This window comes from Marmota marmota, unplaced genomic scaffold (assembly GCF_001458135.2).
Source record: "Marmota marmota marmota unplaced genomic scaffold, marMar, whole genome shotgun sequence".
In the NCBI taxonomy this organism is placed as follows: Eukaryota; Metazoa; Chordata; class Mammalia; order Rodentia; family Sciuridae; genus Marmota; species Marmota marmota.
In genome coordinates, this window is record NW_026000185.1 from 29,799,634 (window position 1) to 29,818,800 (window position 19,167).

Here is a 19,167-nt window from a genome sequence, read left to right on the forward strand (position 1 = left end):
TTTTTTTTTTTTTTTTGGGGGGGGGGGGGGGGTAGTATCAGGCCCATGAAGCCAATAGCATAACAGTCTAATCTCCAATATACTTAATTTCCTGATATCCTTCCCAGCTCCAGAGGCTTATCAAATAATATATATGAGTCTCAAGAAGTTGAGCTTTCCTTCTAAAAGCTACACTACTTCCCAGAATCAGAGAAGGGGGTAAAGGGCCTTGTATTTTGAAATAACAGGAGAAAGAGGATCCTGGTTGTCTTCCTCCACCTCATTAAACTGCTCTGTTAGGTGCCGGATGATCTCTGAATTGGACATCTTCTTGAACATCTCAGGGGTCACAGTGCCTGAAGAATGGAAAAGATGAGGTACTTAAGAGGAAAATAACAGGACACTGTGATCATTTACAGATAACATCTGAAGATAAGCTAGGGAACATACTGAAATATGCTCAATCAGGTAAGGAATTAGAAGAATTAAAACTTACACCATTCAACCGTGTATCCATTATGAGGTAACCTCTCTAGAAAACCCAAAGGAATCAAGTGGAAAACTATGGTTTAAAAAAAGACTCCAGATGAATTTAAAAAACAACAACAACAACAAAGAAACAAACTAGGCCAGATGATGGATTCTAACAATACAATCAGATCAATACCATCTGCCCTAATATAACTAAGCCATGGCATGTGGAGACCTGGCTTACTTAGAATGACTAAGAAGTAAGAAAATCAGAAAGAAAGAAGTAGTTAAAAAAAAAAGGAAGAAAGAAGAAGTAAGAAAAGAAAGAAAGAAGTAGAAAATAAGAGAGAAGAAGTAAGAAAATAAGAGGTTATCTTATCTACAAACACTAAAAGGCATTTTTTTGAGAGAGAGATAGAGAGACGAGAGAGAATGTTTTTAATATTTATTTTTCAATTTTTGGTGGACACAACATTTTTATTTTATTTTTATGTGGTGCTGAGGATCAAACCCAGCGCCCCGCACATGCCAGGCAAGTGTGTTACGGCTTGAGCCACATCCCCAGCCCGACTAAAAGGCATTTGATAGTCTACTTTTCAATTTGTGAACATCATTATTATCATATAAAGATGATTATTTTCCCCCAAAAGGTCTTGCCTCAAAACCAACACAGTTCACTACTGAATCATTTTCCTTATATACTTATCAAAAATATAGTTAAATAAGTGAAACTCTCCATATGTTTTGCTTCTTCCTTTATTTAGGAAATGTCTAATCCTACTTTTTAAATGAAGAGTTTCAGAACATAGGAGCAGAAGGGTGGGAACAGAAAGAGAATGGGGTAGGAGTTTTCTCACCTTTACATCCACAGGATCGGATGAAAAAGTTAATAAGCTCCAGGAATCCTGCCTCCTCATCTTGCTTATAGCTCTCCAGCCACTCATCCACCAAAGACTGCGGGGGGGAAAAGTGGATGATTTCTATTTCTAGCAATACAACGGAACAGAAATCCTGTTTGGTCTTTCCAACTAAAGCATCTAAATTTCTGATTAAAAATAATACAAACATCTTTTTAAATGTATTGCTGAACTAAAACCAAAGGTAGAATTCCATATAGGCTCCAAATGAGGTGAAGGTAAGCAATCCAAGGAGGCAAGTAAGTTGACTTTTGCCCTGAGGGGTTCAATAAACCCTAGGGATCCTAACTTTGTGTCCAGATGGCTGTTTGGAGTGCACAGCACAGGGGACAGAGTCTAATGTCTTTCAAAGAGTGGTATGAGAGAAGGTATCTACATAAAGCTATGTCCTGCAGTCACAGCCTCACAAAAGCAAGAATGAAAATAAATCTATAGTTCAGACAGGGACACCAAGAAAACTAGCTTGTTACGACCTTAGTGTGGTGTGGAGATAAAAAATGAACTGTCATTTGATAATTCATATCTGGATTTGATGTCCAGATGTACTCTACCTATATGATCAGAATAATCTTAATCAGAAAACTTAATTGAAAGTGATAATGGAGTGCCTCCAGGCAACTACCAGAAGCAAATGCAGGTTCTTCTTTTTTAAAAACCCACCTTTGACCCATGCCCCAAAGAATTCCAACACATAGAGCTCCAGGAAAAATGAGTGGATCATTTTCACAAAACCTAGTAAAACATATTAAAGAAAAACCAGGACACTGAAAAAAAGAATTAGAAAAAAACAGACATCAGATTATATTCACAAAGACTTTAGACACCGAAGTTATCACAGATTATGATTACTATGATTTAAAAATAAAAGAAAAGCCTGAAAGTAGAAGGAAAGACAGAATTTGAAAATGGTCCAAACAAACTTGGTATAAGTGAAAAATATTTAACACTTAACAGATATTCCTATAATCCCAGATACTTAGGGGGCTGAGGCAAGAGGATTGCAAGTTCAAGACCAGTCTCATTAGGTTAGTGAGATCCTATCTAAAATATAAAATAAAAAGGGCTGGGGATGTAGCTCAGTGGTAGAGTGCTTGCCTAGCACACATTGACACATTGAGGCCCTGGATTCCAACTCTAATAATGAAAAAAAAAAAATCTTCAATGGATGGATTAAAAGTGGATTGGTGGGGGTGGGTGGACAAGGGATGTGGCTCAGCAGTAGAGCGCTTGCCTAGTTCGTGCAAGGCCCTGGATTCAATCCTCAGCACATAAAATAAATAAATAAAGGTATTGTGTCCAACTATAACTTAAAAAATATATATATTTACTAAAAAAAAAAAGTGGATTGGTCAGGCTGGGGATGTAGCTCAGTTGATAGAGTGCTTGCCTTGCATGCACAAGGCCCTGGGTTCAATCCCCAGCACCAAAAAAAAAAAAAAAAAAAAGTGGATTGGTCACAGCAGAATAAGAGATGTGTGAACTGAAAGTTGAATTAAATAAAACACCCAAAATGCAGCTCAGAGAGACTTACAGGTGAAAATAGCAAACGAGATGCCAAGAGACTGAGAAATTCTAATGATGTCTAACTGAATTCCAGAAAATATGTGAGGAAGAGGCAATATTTGAAAAGCCCAACACTGTTGTGAATACACGATTGCATATAAGTTGGAAGGAACAATTAGTTTTAAAATGTATACAGTCCTGGTAAAAGACATCAAAATAAAGCCAGTAAAATGAAAGCAAAAATGGAAAAGATACAGTGGAGGTCAAGAAACTGGTAGAAATTAATTTAAATATATCAACAAAAACAATAAATGTTAATGGACTAAATTCTTTATAGATCAGCAAAATGAACAAAGAACAAAATCAAATGGATGATGTATATAAAAGACAGATCCCAAATACACATAGGAAAATTAAAAGGATAGAAAAAGATACTAGGCAAATTCTAACCAAAGTTAAAGGAGTGTTAAGATATATTAATATCAGACCAAACATATTTTCAAAGAGTGCCAGTATATAACAACAAAAGGTTTGATTTATTAGGAAGCTATAACAATTCTAAACCTATATCCAAATAAAAAGTGTCAAAATATTTAAAGCAAACAGGGATGAATACAAAAGGGATAACTGAAAAAGTTAACTTAATGGATTTTAAAGCATCTCTCTCTGTAACTGATTTACCACAGAGACCCAAAAAATTCAGAACAGAACAAAACCCAAAAGGCAACAGTAGAAATATCAAAACAGTATCACATTTAACACATTTTACACAATCTCACTCAAGAGAACAGTACTTAATAACTGAAGAATACTCATCCTTTTCAAGTACCAACAGTTTTGGGAGCTGACAATGCTAGGTCACAAAGCTAAGTCTCCATAAATTTCAAAGACTGCATTTTCTGATAACAACGCAATAAAGTTAGAAATCAAGTAACAAAACCTAACCAGTAAAACTCCATGTTTGAAAATTTAAAATACTTTTCTAGAAATGATAAAAAAATCTATATTATACATTGATATGAAATTTTTAAAAAATGTAAACTGAAACATGTCACAGAAGACTAAAAAATGATTCATTTATATAAATTAAAGAACACATTCATTAGTGGTAATACTATAATTAAAGATAGAGATTAATACAAAATTTAGTATAGTGGTTGTCTCTGGGTGGTAAGGGAACTGAAGAGTGGGATGCAGAGATGATATGCCATGGGCTTCTACAGATCTATTAATGTTTCATTTTTTTGAGCTGGGGGCTAGAGATAAGGGTGATCATTTTTTTAAATCTACATATATATGCCTTATTCACTTTTAGATAATAGATATGCAACAGATAAAAGATGTGGGGAGGGAAAAGTAATTAGATGTAATTGTCAAGGTGGAGGTAAAAAATTAACAAGGGTGAATAAACTGCCATCCATATCCAGATCCAGGCTTCCTTCCTAGTTCACCCAATGCTCTCTTTGCCTCTTGTTCTGTGATACCTTTCCATAAGGAATATTCTTTGTCATCCAAGATCTCTCTTGAACCACTTCAAGGATGTACCATTCCAAGAACTCACTTCATGTTCTTTTCATTTTTTTTTTTTTTGGTACTGGGGATTGAACTCAGGAGCACTCGACCACTGAGCCACATCCCCAGCCCTATTTTTGTATTTTATTGAGAGATAGGGTCTCACTGAGTTGCTTAGGCTGGCTTTGAACTTGAGATCTTCCAGCCTCAGCCTCCCGAGCTGCTGGGATTATAGGCGAGTGTCACTACGCCTGACTGGTATTATCTTTTTTGATACATGCATACTCACTAAAATGTCCATATCAAATCAAATTTGAAGACACCTGTTCTTATCTTCCCACCTTACAAAGACTGAGGGAGGATCAAAAAATAGAGATGAGACTCTTTACCTGCATGTCACTTTTGGCGGTTTTCACAGAATCAAAGAGATCACTGGTTGGTGGTTCTGATTTTTTCTGGATTTTACCTTCTACCATTTGGGACCCCTTCTTTGGATGTTTTGCCACCTAGTAAGATCAGAAATATAAAAAAGTGAGTGGTATTGGCACTTAGTCTCATCATTATCACATTAAGTAGACTTAAGCCAGCTAGGTGCTTTAATCCCAGCTACTTGGGAGGCTGAGAGAGGATGACTGCCAAGTTCAAGACCAGTCTGGGCAACTTATCGAAACCCTATCTCGAAATACAAAGTAAAACAGATTAGAGATGTACAGCTCAGTGGTAAAGTGCCCCTAGGTTCAATCCCCAGTATTGGAAAACACAACAAAGTAGACTTAAGCTGCCAATTTCATTATGCATTACTGTCTCATATCTGAAAAGAACTCATTTTTTCACATGTGGTTTATTATTCCTAACCTTTTCTCCTTTTAAAGTCTGTGAGCATTATTCCTGTACCTCCAAATCCTAATGCTCTCTTTTATTCTTTTCTCTTCAATTTTTTTTCCTTCCTATTTCTGTCCCTTAAGAATCTTACAAATTGTGTCCTTTCACTAACTATATCACCTGAGCCTCTTCTAGGTTTTCTTTTGCTGCTTCCCAAACCAGGTTCCAAAACAAAACAGACTCACTGGTGGTGTTCTGAGTGGTCGTTTTGCTGATCTCTTTCTCACATTGCGTCTCAGGCTTTCTTCAAAGTCACTGCCTTCATCAGTTGACAGAGAGTGACTATCCCTATAAGGAAGTACAGTATTCCTTAAATAAAACCACTCCTTTAACCTACCATAAAGGGCTAATTATAATTTTTCTTTGTCTCTAACTGTATTCTACCTCCACGAGTAAAAGACAGATTATAAGAGATTGCTTACTGTCACAAGTAATGATGGAGGAACTAGAAGTTAAAGGAAAATTTCACTTGAAAGCAATGAAGCTGAATAAGGTACTGAGATGGGTGAAAGACAATCCCTTCTTAATAGTCTCTCCAAATAAAAGCATCAAATTATATTCATAGGCAGAGGAACTACTGTTCTTGTGGAGAAAAATCAGCATGGCTCAGGAAGTTACATACCATTCAAATGTAAGTAAGAGAATAATGTGTGCCTGGAGTTAAAGTCTGAAACATTGATACAATCTGATCCCCAATAGTAGTACTCACAGAAAAAGAAATGATTAAGAGAAGATCAATTAAAATAACCAGGGAATAAAGTAAATCCTTAGTTTGTTTCACTAGAAAGATAAAAAACAAGATATACTACTATAACAGAATTTAAACTCATAAACCATAACAGAGAATGGAAGGACCTGTTTAAAAAAAATCCCAAATACAAGAACTACAGGACACCAACTAAAAAATTCATACAATATGTCAGACAACAAATAAAGCACTCTTTACTTGTAATATTTTCTACTCCCCAGCCACCATCAGCATTTATACTGGCTAAACACAGAAATGTGTTCAAGGTATGTCTAGACTGCAAGTTGAGTGACAGATTAAAGAGGTGCTCTTCTTGATAGCTACACGGTCTAGGGTGGCCAAGAAACAGCTAGCGGATCACTGTTCTGAACCAGTACAGCTTTTCTGAGGTTTTCACACATTTTCACACCTATTACAACCAGTGCAGTAAAATGATAGTAAGGAAAGCTCCCGAAGATACAGGAGGCAGGAGCAAAACGCAAGAGCTTCTCACCAACACCACTCACCCCTCTGAAGGGTCCGAGTCCCTGTCATCACAGGGCAGATTGATGGAGGAACTAGAAGTCGACAATGCCCTCAGTGTACTTCCAACAGTTCTGTGCAGTGGGGAGGACACACTGCTTGGGGAGGATGAGCTATGAAGCCGAGAGGAGGATCTCAGGGTAGGCATGTTGATCTGCCTGAGGGAAGAAAGACAGGGAAAGGGCTCCTACTCCACTTCTCCATCCCCAGCCCTGCCCAGTCCCTTTCTTTCCAAGGAACTGCTCTGGGACTCGGGGGTTGGCATGGGACCTGCCAAAAATAAGACAAGAGACTACTTAACCATATCAAGGGATATTAAGGGATTAATGACAGCAGCACCCCATGGGCTGGGGTGTAGCTCAGTGCTGGTTTAGCACGCGCGACTCTGGGTGTGGATTCCAGCACTAGCCAAAAGGAAAAAAAAAAAAAAAAAAAGCCCCACCGTCCCAGAAACTGGCCAGAGGCACTGGAGTTGCTCCCCAAGCGCCTGGTGAGGCACAACCCACTCCAAACGCGACCCTCCCGGGGACTTCCGAGGAAACGTAAATCGCTTGGTGCAGAATTAGGCTCACGTGGTAAATTAAAAATAAAACGGAAACGAATAAGGGAAAGGCAGAATCAATCAATAAATGAATAAATAAAGCACCCTGGGCTGTGGTTCCCGGGATCCGTTTCCTGATTCCACGTGGGACGGGAAGGGACGCTCTCACCGCCTCGGGGTGGAGGCGCCATTGGAAACGCTCGAGGAGCCAAGGAAGGCGAGCGCTCTACTTTTCCTGAAGGCGGAACCTGCGTCGCACCCTTATTTAATTGGGCTCATTCGGGCTGAAGAGCCTCCGAACCTCACCCGAGCCCACCCTCTCGGGGGCTGGAAATGGGATTCTCCGGGGCGGAGGCCACTGAGGCACAGACGGGGCAAAGAGGCTCGTCTTCTAGGGGCAGGAGGGTTGGTGCGGGCTATTCTTGGGTCAAAGGGGAACCTCACTGAGTCGGGAAGTGACTTCTGGCTGAGTACGCTTGAAAAAAGGTCACCTCCTGGGCTCCTTTGGGTCTCTGTGTGGCACTCCACCTCCACCACAGGAGACCGCGGCTTCCCTCTCAAAAGCGGAAGAATCTAGAAAAACGCGGGAAGGCACGAGGTACACTGTGCGCAGGCGCGAGACCAACGCTCGCCCCGCCCCCGCCTCCAGGGCTAGGAATTGTCGCGAGGGTTTTGGAGCTCGTGCTTTCCACGCTTCAGTCACGCTGCGGTAGGCGACCTCGTGTAGCCGCCAGGCGTGCCGTTGTGTCCTGTGGACTCCCGCGCTCTAGCCCTCTGCTTTAACTGAGCTCCACCTCGGCCCCGCCCCCTCTGCGTCCAGTTTCCCCCTCCATTGGTCAAGTTTCGGACTACATTACTAGTCCGAATGTGGTGGATGAAGCCACCCCTTCCATCAAGCTTCTGGAGTGCAAAACGCTGGATTCCACCCAGGCCCCGCCTTCCGAACCGAATCGCCACGCCCCCAAGAAGGACCACGCCCCCACCTCGCTAACAGCCTTCGCGTGGTCGCGTCCCGCCTCCTGCCGAGCTTCCCCAGTACATTGGCTTAATTTCTCTCTTGACCCCGCCCCCGAGGCCAGCTTCTTATTATCATTGGCGGGGCCCCGCCTAGGGCCCCGCCCCTGTCCGGCTCCGGGCTCCCATTGTCTCGGCAGATGCTGCTTGGTCCAGCTATCGTGCCCAGTTTCCAGTTTTCTGGGGTCGTGCTCTTTCTCTGGCTGGTGGAGCGGTCCTGCGGCCAAAAGCCAGATTCTGGAGTTGGGGCGGCTCTTTCCTTCTTAGACGTCCCAGGGAGGCTACAACTATGTCCGTGCTGCGACCTCTCCTGCTTCTGCTGCTGCCTCTGTGTCCCGGTCCCGGACCGGGACCCGGGAGCGAGGCAAAAGTCGCCCGGAGTTGTGCAGAGACCCGGCAGGTGCTGGGGGCCCGGGGATATAGCTTAAATCTAATCCCTCCCTCCATGATCTCAGGTGAGTAGAAAACAGGATGACTAGAGAATAGCGGGGTGAGGGGCGGTGGCAGACCCTTCCCATCTCACAATAACTCTTTTCCTTTTCAAAGTGAACGTTATGGTAATCTTTTCATCCCATAAAAATCTCTCTCTTCCTCCTATAACTTCTTTTCTACGATCACAATAAACCTCCTGCTCACATAATAGCTCTTACTCCACCCCCACCACGGGAATCTCTCTCTGGTAATTAAGCACCCCTCCCCAAGTGTCTTTCTTCGCAGTGAGGTTCCCTTCACTATTTCTAGAGACCTTTCTGTGATAAGACTTTCTTGCTTACCAAGTAACAACACCCTTGCACATCCCATTCTTGCACAACCCACCCTTGCACATCCTATGGAAGCTACCCTGCAAGTTCCTTGAGGTCCGGGTGTGCCTATTGGGGAGGGTCACCTAAGGACACTGGTCACTAATTGGATCCTGGGTCAGTAAAGAGATCCCATGACTAATGGGAATGGATTTGGGATGGGTGAGGAGACAATAAAGAGGGGTCAGGTGGGGACGAGGAGGCAAACAATAGAGACCAGACAGGTGAGAGAGAAAGAATAGCCCCAGAGATAGGTGGGAGATGGACCGAGTTTCATAATATCCCTTGCCACTATTTCTCCCCGTTTCCTCTGCCCAGGTGAGCACCTCCAGATCTGTCCCCAGGAGTACACCTGCTGTTCCAGTGAGACAGAACAGAAGCTCATCAGTGATACTGAGGCCACCTTCCAAAGCCTAGTGGAAGACAGTGGCTCTTTCCTTGTTCACACACTGGCTGCCCGGCACAGAAAGTTTAATGGTGAGGATGTGGGGTCCCCAAATGCACTTCACACCTCTCCTCTATGCTTGTGACCCCAGCAAGCTTCCTGTCCCCTTTCTCTACTTTAACCTAAGATATTCCACCCCAGCCCAGCCCTGCTTATCCCCAGTCCCCATCCCGAACTCTTGCCAGGACCTGCTTCCCTCATTCCCAGTCTGCCCAGGTCTCTGAGAATTGCTCAGTTTCTAATTCACTTTTCTCTTCTCTCCCCATCCCCATCCTGTCCTACCTCTGCCCTTTCACTGTTCTTCCCTTCTCTGTCCTCACCACCCTCTGCCCTTGCTCCCTGCCTTTGCTAGAGTTTTTTCGGGAGATGCTCTCTGTATCCCACCAATCCTTGGCCCAGTTCTTCTCGCACTCCTATGGCCGCCTGTATTCCCAGCACGCCCTCATCTTCAACAGCCTGTTCTCTCGCCTGTGGGACTACTATGAGAAGTCTGGTGAGGGGTTAGAGGACACCTTGGTGGATTTCTGGGCACAGCTTCTGGAGAGAGCATTCCCCCTGATGCACCCGCAGTACAGCTTCCCCCCTGACTTCCTGCTCTGCCTCACACACCTCGCCTCGACTACTGATAACTCTCTGCAGCCCTTTGGGGACTCACCCCGCCGCCTCCGCCTACAGGTGAGGGGTCTGGAGGCCTGAGCTTCAGCCACCGCTAACCTAGTGACCTCTGAACTGTGTGCCACTCAGATCCAAACAAATGACCCTCTCAAAAAGGAGGTCACCCCTGATCTCATGATTCCCCCATTTTGTGTCTCAGCCAACTCTGACCTGGTGGTCCCTATCTCAAGCTTCAGTCACCTGAGGTGCTTAATCCAGTGCTCATTAGTCTCCTTTAATTGGATCCCCACCCCCATTCTTTTTTTTTTAATATTTATTTTTTAGGTGTAGATGGACACAACACAATGCCTTTATTTTTATGTGGTGCTGAGGATTGAACCTGGATCCTGCCTGTGCTAGGCGAGCGCTCTACTGCTGAGCCACAATCCCAGTCCCCCCACTCCCATTCTTTACCCTGGTTTTATTACAAACACTAACCTGCTCTCAGCCCCAGCCACCTTTCTGCCAAGTTTCCCAAAATCCTAACATCTTGATTTCCTCTGGTTCAACTGAACATGTACAAGGCATGCAATAATCAAGAAGCCTTTTGACATATCTTGTTTTATTCAATTGTCTTAATTCTTTGATATAAATAATAGTATCCCTGTTTTACAAATGAGAAAACCAAGGTTCAGGTGTCACATCCAGTAGTAGTACGGTGGAGCTGTGTCTCACACCCTGGTCTTCTAGCTTCAAATTCAGTGTTCTTATACACAGCCTGTGGAACACTTGATCCAGTTCCCTTGATCCCTCTAGACTTTAATTCCTTTGGATCTCTTGAACCTGCCTCTCTGTACCACCCAACACACTACCCACCCCAAGATAACCCCACTGCTCATTCCTTGGCCCCAGTCTCAACTGACCTATGACAACTTTGTGGAGTTTTCTCACCTTCTTTCCCTTCCCTCAGATAACTCGGGCCCTGGTGGCTGCTCGGGCCTTTGTCCAGGGCCTGGAGACTGGAAAAAACGTGGTTGATGAATCACTTAAGGTTAGAAGGGGCTTGAGTGTGGGCAGGGACCAGGGAGGGGGAGGCAGAAGTGGGAGAGACCCCTTGAGGAAGACAGGCATCAACTGGTAGTAGAGGCCTGAGGCCTTCCCCTATCAGCCTCTAGGCTCTGGCATCCTTGGGTAAATCAGGAAGGAGGGAGTCAAAGATTGGAGTACTGGGTCTCCCAGGACTCCTCCATGACTGACTCCCCTTTCCCTGCTGAAGCCCTCTCTCTACCACCTATCCTCTCCTAACCTCCCAACCTTACCTCCTGCCTCTTCCCTCTCGAATCATCATGGACTCACTCTAGTCCTCGGGTCTTTCCTCAGACCTACCCCCACAATAGTAATACATCTCCCGTGGAGGAGGATCTGTGAATTGGCCCCTAGGAATCTCCCTCCCCAGCTTGGCAATCCTTTGGTCTCACCTTCTACAACATGGGGTCAACAGCCCTGTGCCTCATATGCAGCAACTTACTGTTCTGTAACTTAGGGAGATGGGACCAAGTATTGACTTCTTTGTGCTCAGTGTCAGACTTGACTGAGAGCAGCCAAGGTGTTTGTGGATGACAGAGCCTGGTTCTCTGCCCCAAGGTGCAGGTGTCTGAAGACTGCAGGAAAGCTCTGATGCGTCTAATCGGCTGCCCCCTTTGCCGGGGAGTCCCCTCACTTATGCCCTGCCGGGGCTTCTGCCTCAACGTGGCCAGTGGCTGTCTGAGCAACAGAGGACTAGAGCCAGACTGGGGCAACTATTTGGGTGAGGGGATTCAAAAAAGCCTGGGAAAGAGGAGGACCTGGAGGAGGGCTGGAGACCGTGTAAGGGTGGGTGGGAGGAACTGGGGAGGGGGTCTAAAGCCCTACTGAGGAAGGGAAAGGACAGGGGCCTTCTCATGTGAATGCCCCAACTCTTTTCTGCTTCCCTCTGAAGCCCCCGTAAGGATTGTGGGAACATCCTAGTTCACTGTACACCCCCTTGCACCCCTTTTCTCATTCTCCCCTCCTTCAAGATGGTCTCCTGTTCCTGGCTGATAAGCTCCAGGGGCCTTTTTCCTTTGAGCTGGCTGCCGAGTCCATTGGGGTGAAGATCTCAGAGGGTTTGATGTATCTGCAGGAAAACAGTATGAGGGTGTCAGCCAAGGTATGAGGAGGAAAGAGTGGAAATGAGGCCTTGGCTGGGGAGAGTGGTAACAGATAATGGGCATCTGGGGAGGCTTTGGGTCCGAACGGGGACAGTGTGGGTTCACAGGGGGATGACTGTGTAGAGCTCTCTTGTGCGCAGGTGTTTCAGGAATGCGGGACCCCCCACCTGATTTCAGCCCGCAACCGCCGAGCGCCCGCACCCCTGGAAGAGGCAGGTCGACCATGGCCGTGGAGGGTGGCACCAGAGGAGGAGCGGCCCACGACGGCAGCGGGCACCAATCTGCACCGGCTGGTGAGTGACCGCGGTGGGGCGGAGCGGAGGGGGCGGCCTCCCGGGGGCGCTGCCGCTCCGCATGTGGCCTCTTGCTTGCGCAGGTGTGGGAGCTCCGAGAGCGTCTGAACCGGCTGCGGGGCTTCTGGGTCGGGCTGCCGCTGACAGTGTGTGGGGACTCGCGCATGGCGGCAGATGTCTCGCAGGAGACGGCGCCCTGCTGGACCGGGACTGGGCGAGGCCGGTGAGAGCTGGGTGGCGGCGGTGGCAGCGGTGGCGGGCGGAGGGCTGCACGTGGGCTCGTGGGAGTTTTCGCGGCTTCTGTACTCGCAGGTACCAGTTGCCGGTGGTGGTGGGTCCCCGGACCGATCAGACCCACAACCCGGAGTTGGGGTTGGATACCTCGGGCCCCGACGTCCCGACGCGGCGTCGCCGGCTGCTGCTCCGCTCTGCCACCGCCAGGATGCGGGCAGCGGCGCTTGGACAAGACCTGGACATGCAAGACGCTGGTGAGGCCCGCCACCTCTGTCCGCGAGCTCCGCCCACTGCCCGCGGTCCCACCTCGCATCTCTTAGTTCTCATTCATTTCTTTATTGGGCACTTACATCAAAGATAGAGAGGGGTAAAAGACCAATAAGTGGGTCATCATCCTTGAGTTTATGGTGTAGTGGGAGACGCAGAAATGCAGAATAATGGGGGATGTTTTTAATTAAGGGCAAAGAGTTGCTGGAGAAGGGTGGGGAAAGGAAGGGGAGTGGAGGTGACAGTGGGTGGGCACCACAAGTTGGAATTTTCCAGAAGGGGAAGCAAGACACATTCATTTTTTTCCCCTCTCCTTTCTGTCTTGCTCCTCCCCACCTCTCTTCCCATCTGCTCCCTGCTTTTGTGTACTTCTGTTTCTCTCTTTCCTGCTTATCCTCTATGTATCCCTTTTTTCTGTCCCTGTTGCATTGTCTCTTCCCATCTTCCATCATCTTCTCTCATCCCCATGTCTGCTGATCTTGCTTTTTCTTCTGCTGCCTTCCTGTCACTGTGTTTTACCCTTGTCTCTGTCTCTGTATTAATCTTGATTTCTCTTCCTCCTCGTTTGATCTCTCTCCAACTCTCTTTCCCACCCCATCTGTCTCTGTCCCTCATCCTCCCTGCAGAAGAGGATGCCAGTGGCTCTGGAGGGGGATTCCACTATGCAGATGACTGGAAGGCTGGAACTGCACCTGTGGCTCCTGCTGCCTGGCCTCCAAGGCCACATCACCCTCCTCGAAGGGACAGCAGCAGTGGGGGCAGAGGAAGAGGTGGTCCCCGCTACAACCAGGACAGGAGCAGGAGTGGGGGGATGTCTGTTGGTCTTCACAACTCACCGGTCCTCATTCTTTTCCCCTCAGCCCTGGCCATGCTTGGACCTCGATAACAGGGGAGGGGTGCCCTAGCATCAGAAGGGTTCATGGCCCTTTCCCCTCAGCTGGGCCTGGGGAGGAGTCGAAGGGGGCTACTGAGAGAGTAGAAAAGGGACTTTGCAGGTGAATGGCTGGGGCCCCGAATCCAGGAGATTCCCATTGGTGGGCTGGGGGTGGGTGGGTGTTCACAGTATTTATTTTTTCATTTGGTAATGGGGGTATTTATTTAGGAAAGAAGTGTGATTGCTGTCCTCTAAGGCTAGGGCTGGTGATCAGCACCCCTTCCACAAGAGCGATAAGGGTGAAAAGGGGGGAGTTTTAGAGTTGCCATTGGGGGATGGAGTTGGAAGAAGTTGAAAGTGGGGAGGGGTGGAACTAAGAGGGTGGGGGGCACCTGGTCTTAGAAATGGACAATGCTGGGTGCTGATGGGATGTAGGGCTGGGGGTTGGTGTGTGTGAGTAGGCTGTGAGGCTCTATGGGCCTGAGTTCTGTTGAGTTTTTTAAATGTCATTTTTTAAAAAAGTAAAATACAAAACAGGGGGGGTGCTCATTGCTTGATCTCTACCATCCACTTCCTTCACAAGGTCCCATTTCATGTTTCAGTGTTTGACTGTTTATCTACAAATAAATGACAATTTACTGGACCCTTTGTGTGCCTTTCTCTGTGTTTAGCATTCCTCCTGAGCCCTGGCTCCAAACAAAGGCCTCAGGGCATCTTGACTGGCTCAGTTTCTGCCTGTTTCTTACCTCTCTTGGAATCTGTCTCCTGGGAGCAGGTCTGGGGAATGACCCCCTATCTCCAGGTTTCTAAGTCTGAGCATCTTCATCCGTAAAACTGGGAGAAATATGGAGCCCAAACAACTTCGAGGAAACACCTTGGCGCCCTGTGCAATTCTCTTTGAAGGCGAGGCATGATTAATATTTCCACACCACTGGCCCCTGCTCTCAGGGTGGGGGCCCTCGTTCTCTGGGTGTCAACCTCTACCTCGTCACCTCCCTGACAATGTTTGCTTTCAACTCTCCTCCCTTTCTTTCTTTCATCCTTCTTTTCTTTCTTTCCCCTGAATGAATCTTTTGTTCTGTAGAAAGCTGAGAGATAAAGATATAATTGATATAAGTGAAAGGAGGGTGAAAGTTTCTTCCACGGGCAGTCTGGGTGCCCTAACCAGAGGGAAATGTGCAGGGAGGGAAAAGGCCAAAGACAGCATTAGCGATCAAAGCTGGAGCAGCTGCTTGGACTGGCAGGACAAAGGGAGGGGAGGGGAGGAGCCTGGGCACTGAGAAAGTTTGCAAGGAAAGTTGAGCTGAGTGAGGAGCCGGGCGGTGGCTGGGGCAGGCGGGAGGGCCGGACCCGGTTTCCCCGCAGCTCCCCTTCGGGCCTTGGTGAGTGGACGAGTGAAACCGAGGCTGGGGCCAGTGGAGGGACCCCTTGAATTTATGGGAGGACCCTAGGGTTCACAGAGACAACCTCAGAGGACACCAACAAAGGACTGGTGACAGACCGAGCAGTCTCCAAAAGCTGGAGGGAACAGAGGGCTGGGATCAAGGGTAATGGGAAGAGATAAAGATGGATGGAAGTGAAAAGCTGTGACAGGGGAGTCAAAGCCGGATCTTGAGGGTGATGCCAGAGGGGGCAGGTCTCTGGGTAGCAAGTGTGGGTTCTCTCTGGCTGGGGTCACCCCTGTCCCCTCTGGAAGGGGGCTGTCCAGGCTTGTTAGAGGGGCCGAGATTACCGGTTGTAATCTGAAGCGGGTGGAGCCAGACTCCCAGTTAATTAGGAAACTGGGCCTGGGAAGGCAGGCAGCAGCTCCATATGGCTTTCTCCATCTCGGTTTCCAAGGTCAATGTCTGTCTCTGTCTCCGTGTCTTTCTGCCTCTCTCTGGCTCCGTCCTCTCAGTACCTGCTCCTGGTGCACCATCGTGGTTAGAGAGTGGAATGGGAATGTGTGCCCAGGGGTCTTCTGGGTTTCATGCATAACGCCACATCTCCCCCAGCCCCACACATACACTGGTGTCTGTCTTGTGCTGGGACAGTGGGGAGACAAGCGGCTTGCATTTAGGAAACAGCAGCCCATACTAGTTACAAAGTCACTCCTGGAAGTACATCCTCCCCTCCTCCTGATTGCCTCCTCCATTCCCTTCCTAGCCACAGAAGGGAGCTCTTGATCCCTGTTTTTAACCAACAGAGGGGCTCAGAAGGAAGTCAGGGACCCGGCAGTGACCTGACCTGTCATAATGAGCAGATTGGTCTGATCTCTCTCACTGGCTGCTTCATTCATAATAAGGGCTCTGCCTTTCTCTCCTTCCGTTTGAAATCCCCGAGGCTCTGGGAAAACTGAGTATGGGATTTGGGGGGACTGGAGACAAGCAACAGGCTGGCAGCAGAAGGAATACTTGAGGGACCACCTACAAGGATCTGGTGTACAGAGCACCCCTACTCTCCCCTTTCCTAAACTAGGTCTCAGTAGCAGCAGCAGCAGGAGAGAAGTTTCTAGCCATCTTCTTAGACTCCCCTCCTTCCCCCTCATTTCCCTTCTAGACGCTGACAGAGGCAAAAATCTGCTAACTCAGGGGGCAGACTCAACCAGGGCTGGGAGCAGGCCTGGGGAATGACCCCCCGATCTCCAAACGGCATCTTCCAAGGCTGCACGGCTATCTCAAGCTGTCTCTGCTTGTGCTCCTGGCCCTGGCTTTGTCCCTGTCTAGAGTCCCCTTTCCCTGTGCCACATGGGTCCTTCGTCTCCTGCCAGGACCATGCGACTTTGGGGGCCTCGGAGCCTGGGGGTGGCTCTGGGAGTCTTCATGACCATCGGATTTGGCCTCCAGCTCTTGGGGGGGGCCTTCCAGAGGAGGTGAGTCCTCATCTTGTCCCATCTCCCAGTAGATGCCTTCCCACTTGTTTTTCCTCCTCTAACCTGGGGCTGTGACTCCTGGGGACTTAGGGGAGCCTCTATGCCCTCTGTTTTTTCTTCACAAGAAGATAGTGGCTCCATTTGCTGGTGAAGGACAGGATACTTCCCTACCCATCTCTTCCCAGGTTACCCAGGCTGCAGCTCAGACAGTCCTGGGCCACCTCCCTGGGATCAGCTGTTCCATCCTGCCTACCCCGGCAGCGACTTGTGTTCCTGAAGACACATAAATCCGGGAGCAGCTCTGTGCTGAGCCTGCTTCATCGCTACGGGGACCGGCATGGGTTGCGTTTCGCCCTCCCCACCCGCTACCAGTTCGGCTACCCAAGGCTTTTCCGGGCCTCTCAGGTCAAAGGCTACCATCCTCAGGGTGGGGGCACCCAGCCCCCCTTCCATATCCTCTGTCATCACATGAGATTCAACCTGAAAGAGGTGAGGGGTTCAGGGGAGTGAGGGGGTGGGGCCAAAAAGAGATGGATTTAGGGTTGTGGCCAAGACCTCCAGGGGAGGGTCTGGGGATCTCCAGGTATCACCTTACCCACAAGTGGACATGGAGGCCACAAAGGTGGGATTTCCTGTTCTTCTCTGCAGGTGTCCTTTCCCCTGGATTTTATGGGTGCCAGAGTGTTCCCCTCTCCCATCTGGGGGTTTACTTCAGTCTCCTCCCTTGACTAACTTATTCCCCTGGTGTCAGTGTCCTGCCAACTTGGATGCACTTGGATGCACTCCCTCCAGGTGTCCCTTGCCCTTCACAGTGTTCACTATTATTACCAGGGACCTTGCTCTGCCATTAGGACCTTCTGACTCATCTTTCTTTCACTCCCCTCACACCAGCTGCCACACTTTGAGATTTTTATGTCAGCTCTATGTCAAGCTCTTGGCTGAGCATGGCATAATAGTTGGACAGAAGTTCAGTGCTGAACCTTGGGACTTTAGTCCTTATGGGGGAGACAAATGGAAACACACAAGGACCCAAGAACTCTTGTAGAAAGACAATCAACATGCAAATGAAAGCATATAGGGAAGGAACTATCCTTCATAGAATACTTTTTTAAAAAATATTTTAGTTTTAGGTGGACACGATATCTTTATTTTATTTTTATGTGGTGCTGAGAATCGAACCCAGTGCCTCACGCATGCTAGGCAAGTGCGCTAACACTTGAGCCACATTCCCAGCCCCCCTTCATAGAATACTTACTGAGTTCAAACTAGAATTTGAACTCAGGTCTTTTTACTCTGAGGTAGAGGCTCCTTCTGAGGACCTGGATGTGTTTTTGTATTTGGAATTGTAGGGAGTCTATTTATCAAATGGAGTGGGGTTTGTTAGAGAAGCAGGATTAAAGGATGGAGTGGACATGGCTTTGAGACAGTAGCGAGTGCACCCACTACTCTTGGAGCAGAGGATCAACAAACATGTGGCTGTTGATGTGCGTGTGAGCATGCACACAGCTGTGCCAGAGAGGTATGTGTAGAGTGTGTGGATGGCAGAACTTCAGTGGGGGTTACAAAGTCCCTTTGTTGAAGCTGGAGGAGTGTGAGGGTGATCTGGTAGGCAGCAAGGGGCTCCTGTTGGGTGTGAGGCAATGGCAGTGAATTTTGAGGTAAGTTTCTTTAGTGGTTAGGATGGTTCCTTGTCACCACCATTCATCCAATACCTGCCATGTTACAGACATGTCCACATTCTCCCAGGTAGCTATTTAACCCAGATTTATAGGTAGAGAAATAAAGGCTGTTGAGAAGCTTATTCATCTGCCCCAAAGTCATACAATTAGTAAATGGCAGAACTGGGATTTTATTCCAGGTCCATCTGATGCCAGAGTGTTCTCTTCACTGTTCCCTTCTGCCTTCAAAGAGACAGTTCAAAGAGACAAAGGCTCTGCCCTTCAGGCATGCCTCTGGAGCAGGTCAGAGAACATCAAGACACAGAGAGGTCAGATTCAACGATGAAAGTCCTTTTCAGAGACAGAAATCCTCAGAGAGTCCAGGAGCTAGATTCTGATGTGGATCAGCCTGAAGAGCTATGTAAGGGTATGATCCAGCCTGATTTCCACTGTCCTTGTCCAGACGTGGAATCATGTGTCCCAGCCCTTGGGGCAACACCTTACCAAGGGGCCAGGGCTCCCCAGGGTCCAAGTCCAGGGCTGTGTTTTGCTCTCCAAGGTGTCCAGGAGACTCTAAAGTGTTGCTACCCTGGGCTGCCCTACAGCATCATCTCTATCACCCCTTTTCATTTTCTACTCTCAGACACATCCCACCTCCCTCCTGGGGCGGCCTAAGACCAATCCCTTTCTTGGAACTGAGACCTAGAGTCCCAGACGAGGCACCCAATAGATTTTTGCTGAAGAAGTGAGCACAAAGTTTGTTTCCTAGAGACTTTACCGCCAGGGCAGTCAGAAAGCCCCAAGGAAATTAATACTCTATGAACTTTGCATACTCCAGTTCTTTTTCTTTCATATATATATATATATATGCTT

General features: G+C 47.6%; 3 protein-coding genes across 4 annotated transcripts in view; 2 read left to right on the forward strand and 1 right to left on the reverse strand.

The window, feature by feature from the left end:
- Window positions 1-6,682, reverse strand: part of Stag3 (stromal antigen 3) — a 28,373-nt gene extending 21,691 nt beyond the window's left edge. The window contains exons 1-5 of the mRNA XM_015490713.2: window positions 6,519-6,682; window positions 5,450-5,552; window positions 4,772-4,888; window positions 1,308-1,404; window positions 259-335 (exon numbers count right to left, since the gene is read on the reverse strand). Coding sequence (XP_015346199.1) covers window positions 259-335; window positions 1,308-1,404; window positions 4,772-4,888; window positions 5,450-5,552; window positions 6,519-6,682 — 558 coding nt within the window. The remainder of the gene's footprint in view (window positions 1-258; window positions 336-1,307; window positions 1,405-4,771; window positions 4,889-5,449; window positions 5,553-6,518) is intronic.
- A 1,522-nt stretch (window positions 6,683-8,204) lies between these two features.
- Gpc2 (glypican 2) lies at window positions 8,205-14,428 on the forward strand. The gene is made up of 10 exons (XM_015491590.2): window positions 8,205-8,544; window positions 9,208-9,366; window positions 9,687-10,009; window positions 10,899-10,979; window positions 11,573-11,735; window positions 11,986-12,116; window positions 12,258-12,410; window positions 12,494-12,633; window positions 12,723-12,898; window positions 13,538-14,428. The coding sequence occupies exons 1-10, from the start codon at window positions 8,379-8,381 to the stop codon at window positions 13,795-13,797; spliced, it is 1,752 nt and encodes a 583-aa protein (XP_015347076.1). The 5' UTR covers window positions 8,205-8,378; the 3' UTR covers window positions 13,798-14,428.
- A 608-nt stretch (window positions 14,429-15,036) lies between these two features.
- Gal3st4 (galactose-3-O-sulfotransferase 4) overlaps window positions 15,037-19,167 on the forward strand; it is a 5,998-nt gene continuing 1,867 nt past the window's right edge. Inside the window, exons 1-4 of one of the 2 annotated variants that reach the window (XM_048790027.1) lie at window positions 15,037-15,167; window positions 16,324-16,636; window positions 16,822-17,125; window positions 18,495-18,623. In XM_048790027.1, the coding sequence (XP_048645984.1) occupies window positions 16,512-16,636; window positions 16,822-17,125; window positions 18,495-18,623 (558 nt within the window). In that variant the 5' untranslated portion in view covers window positions 15,037-15,167; window positions 16,324-16,511. The remainder of the gene's footprint in view (window positions 15,168-16,323; window positions 16,637-16,821; window positions 17,126-18,494; window positions 18,624-19,167) is intronic. The other variant, XM_015491511.2, reaches the window with a different exon arrangement.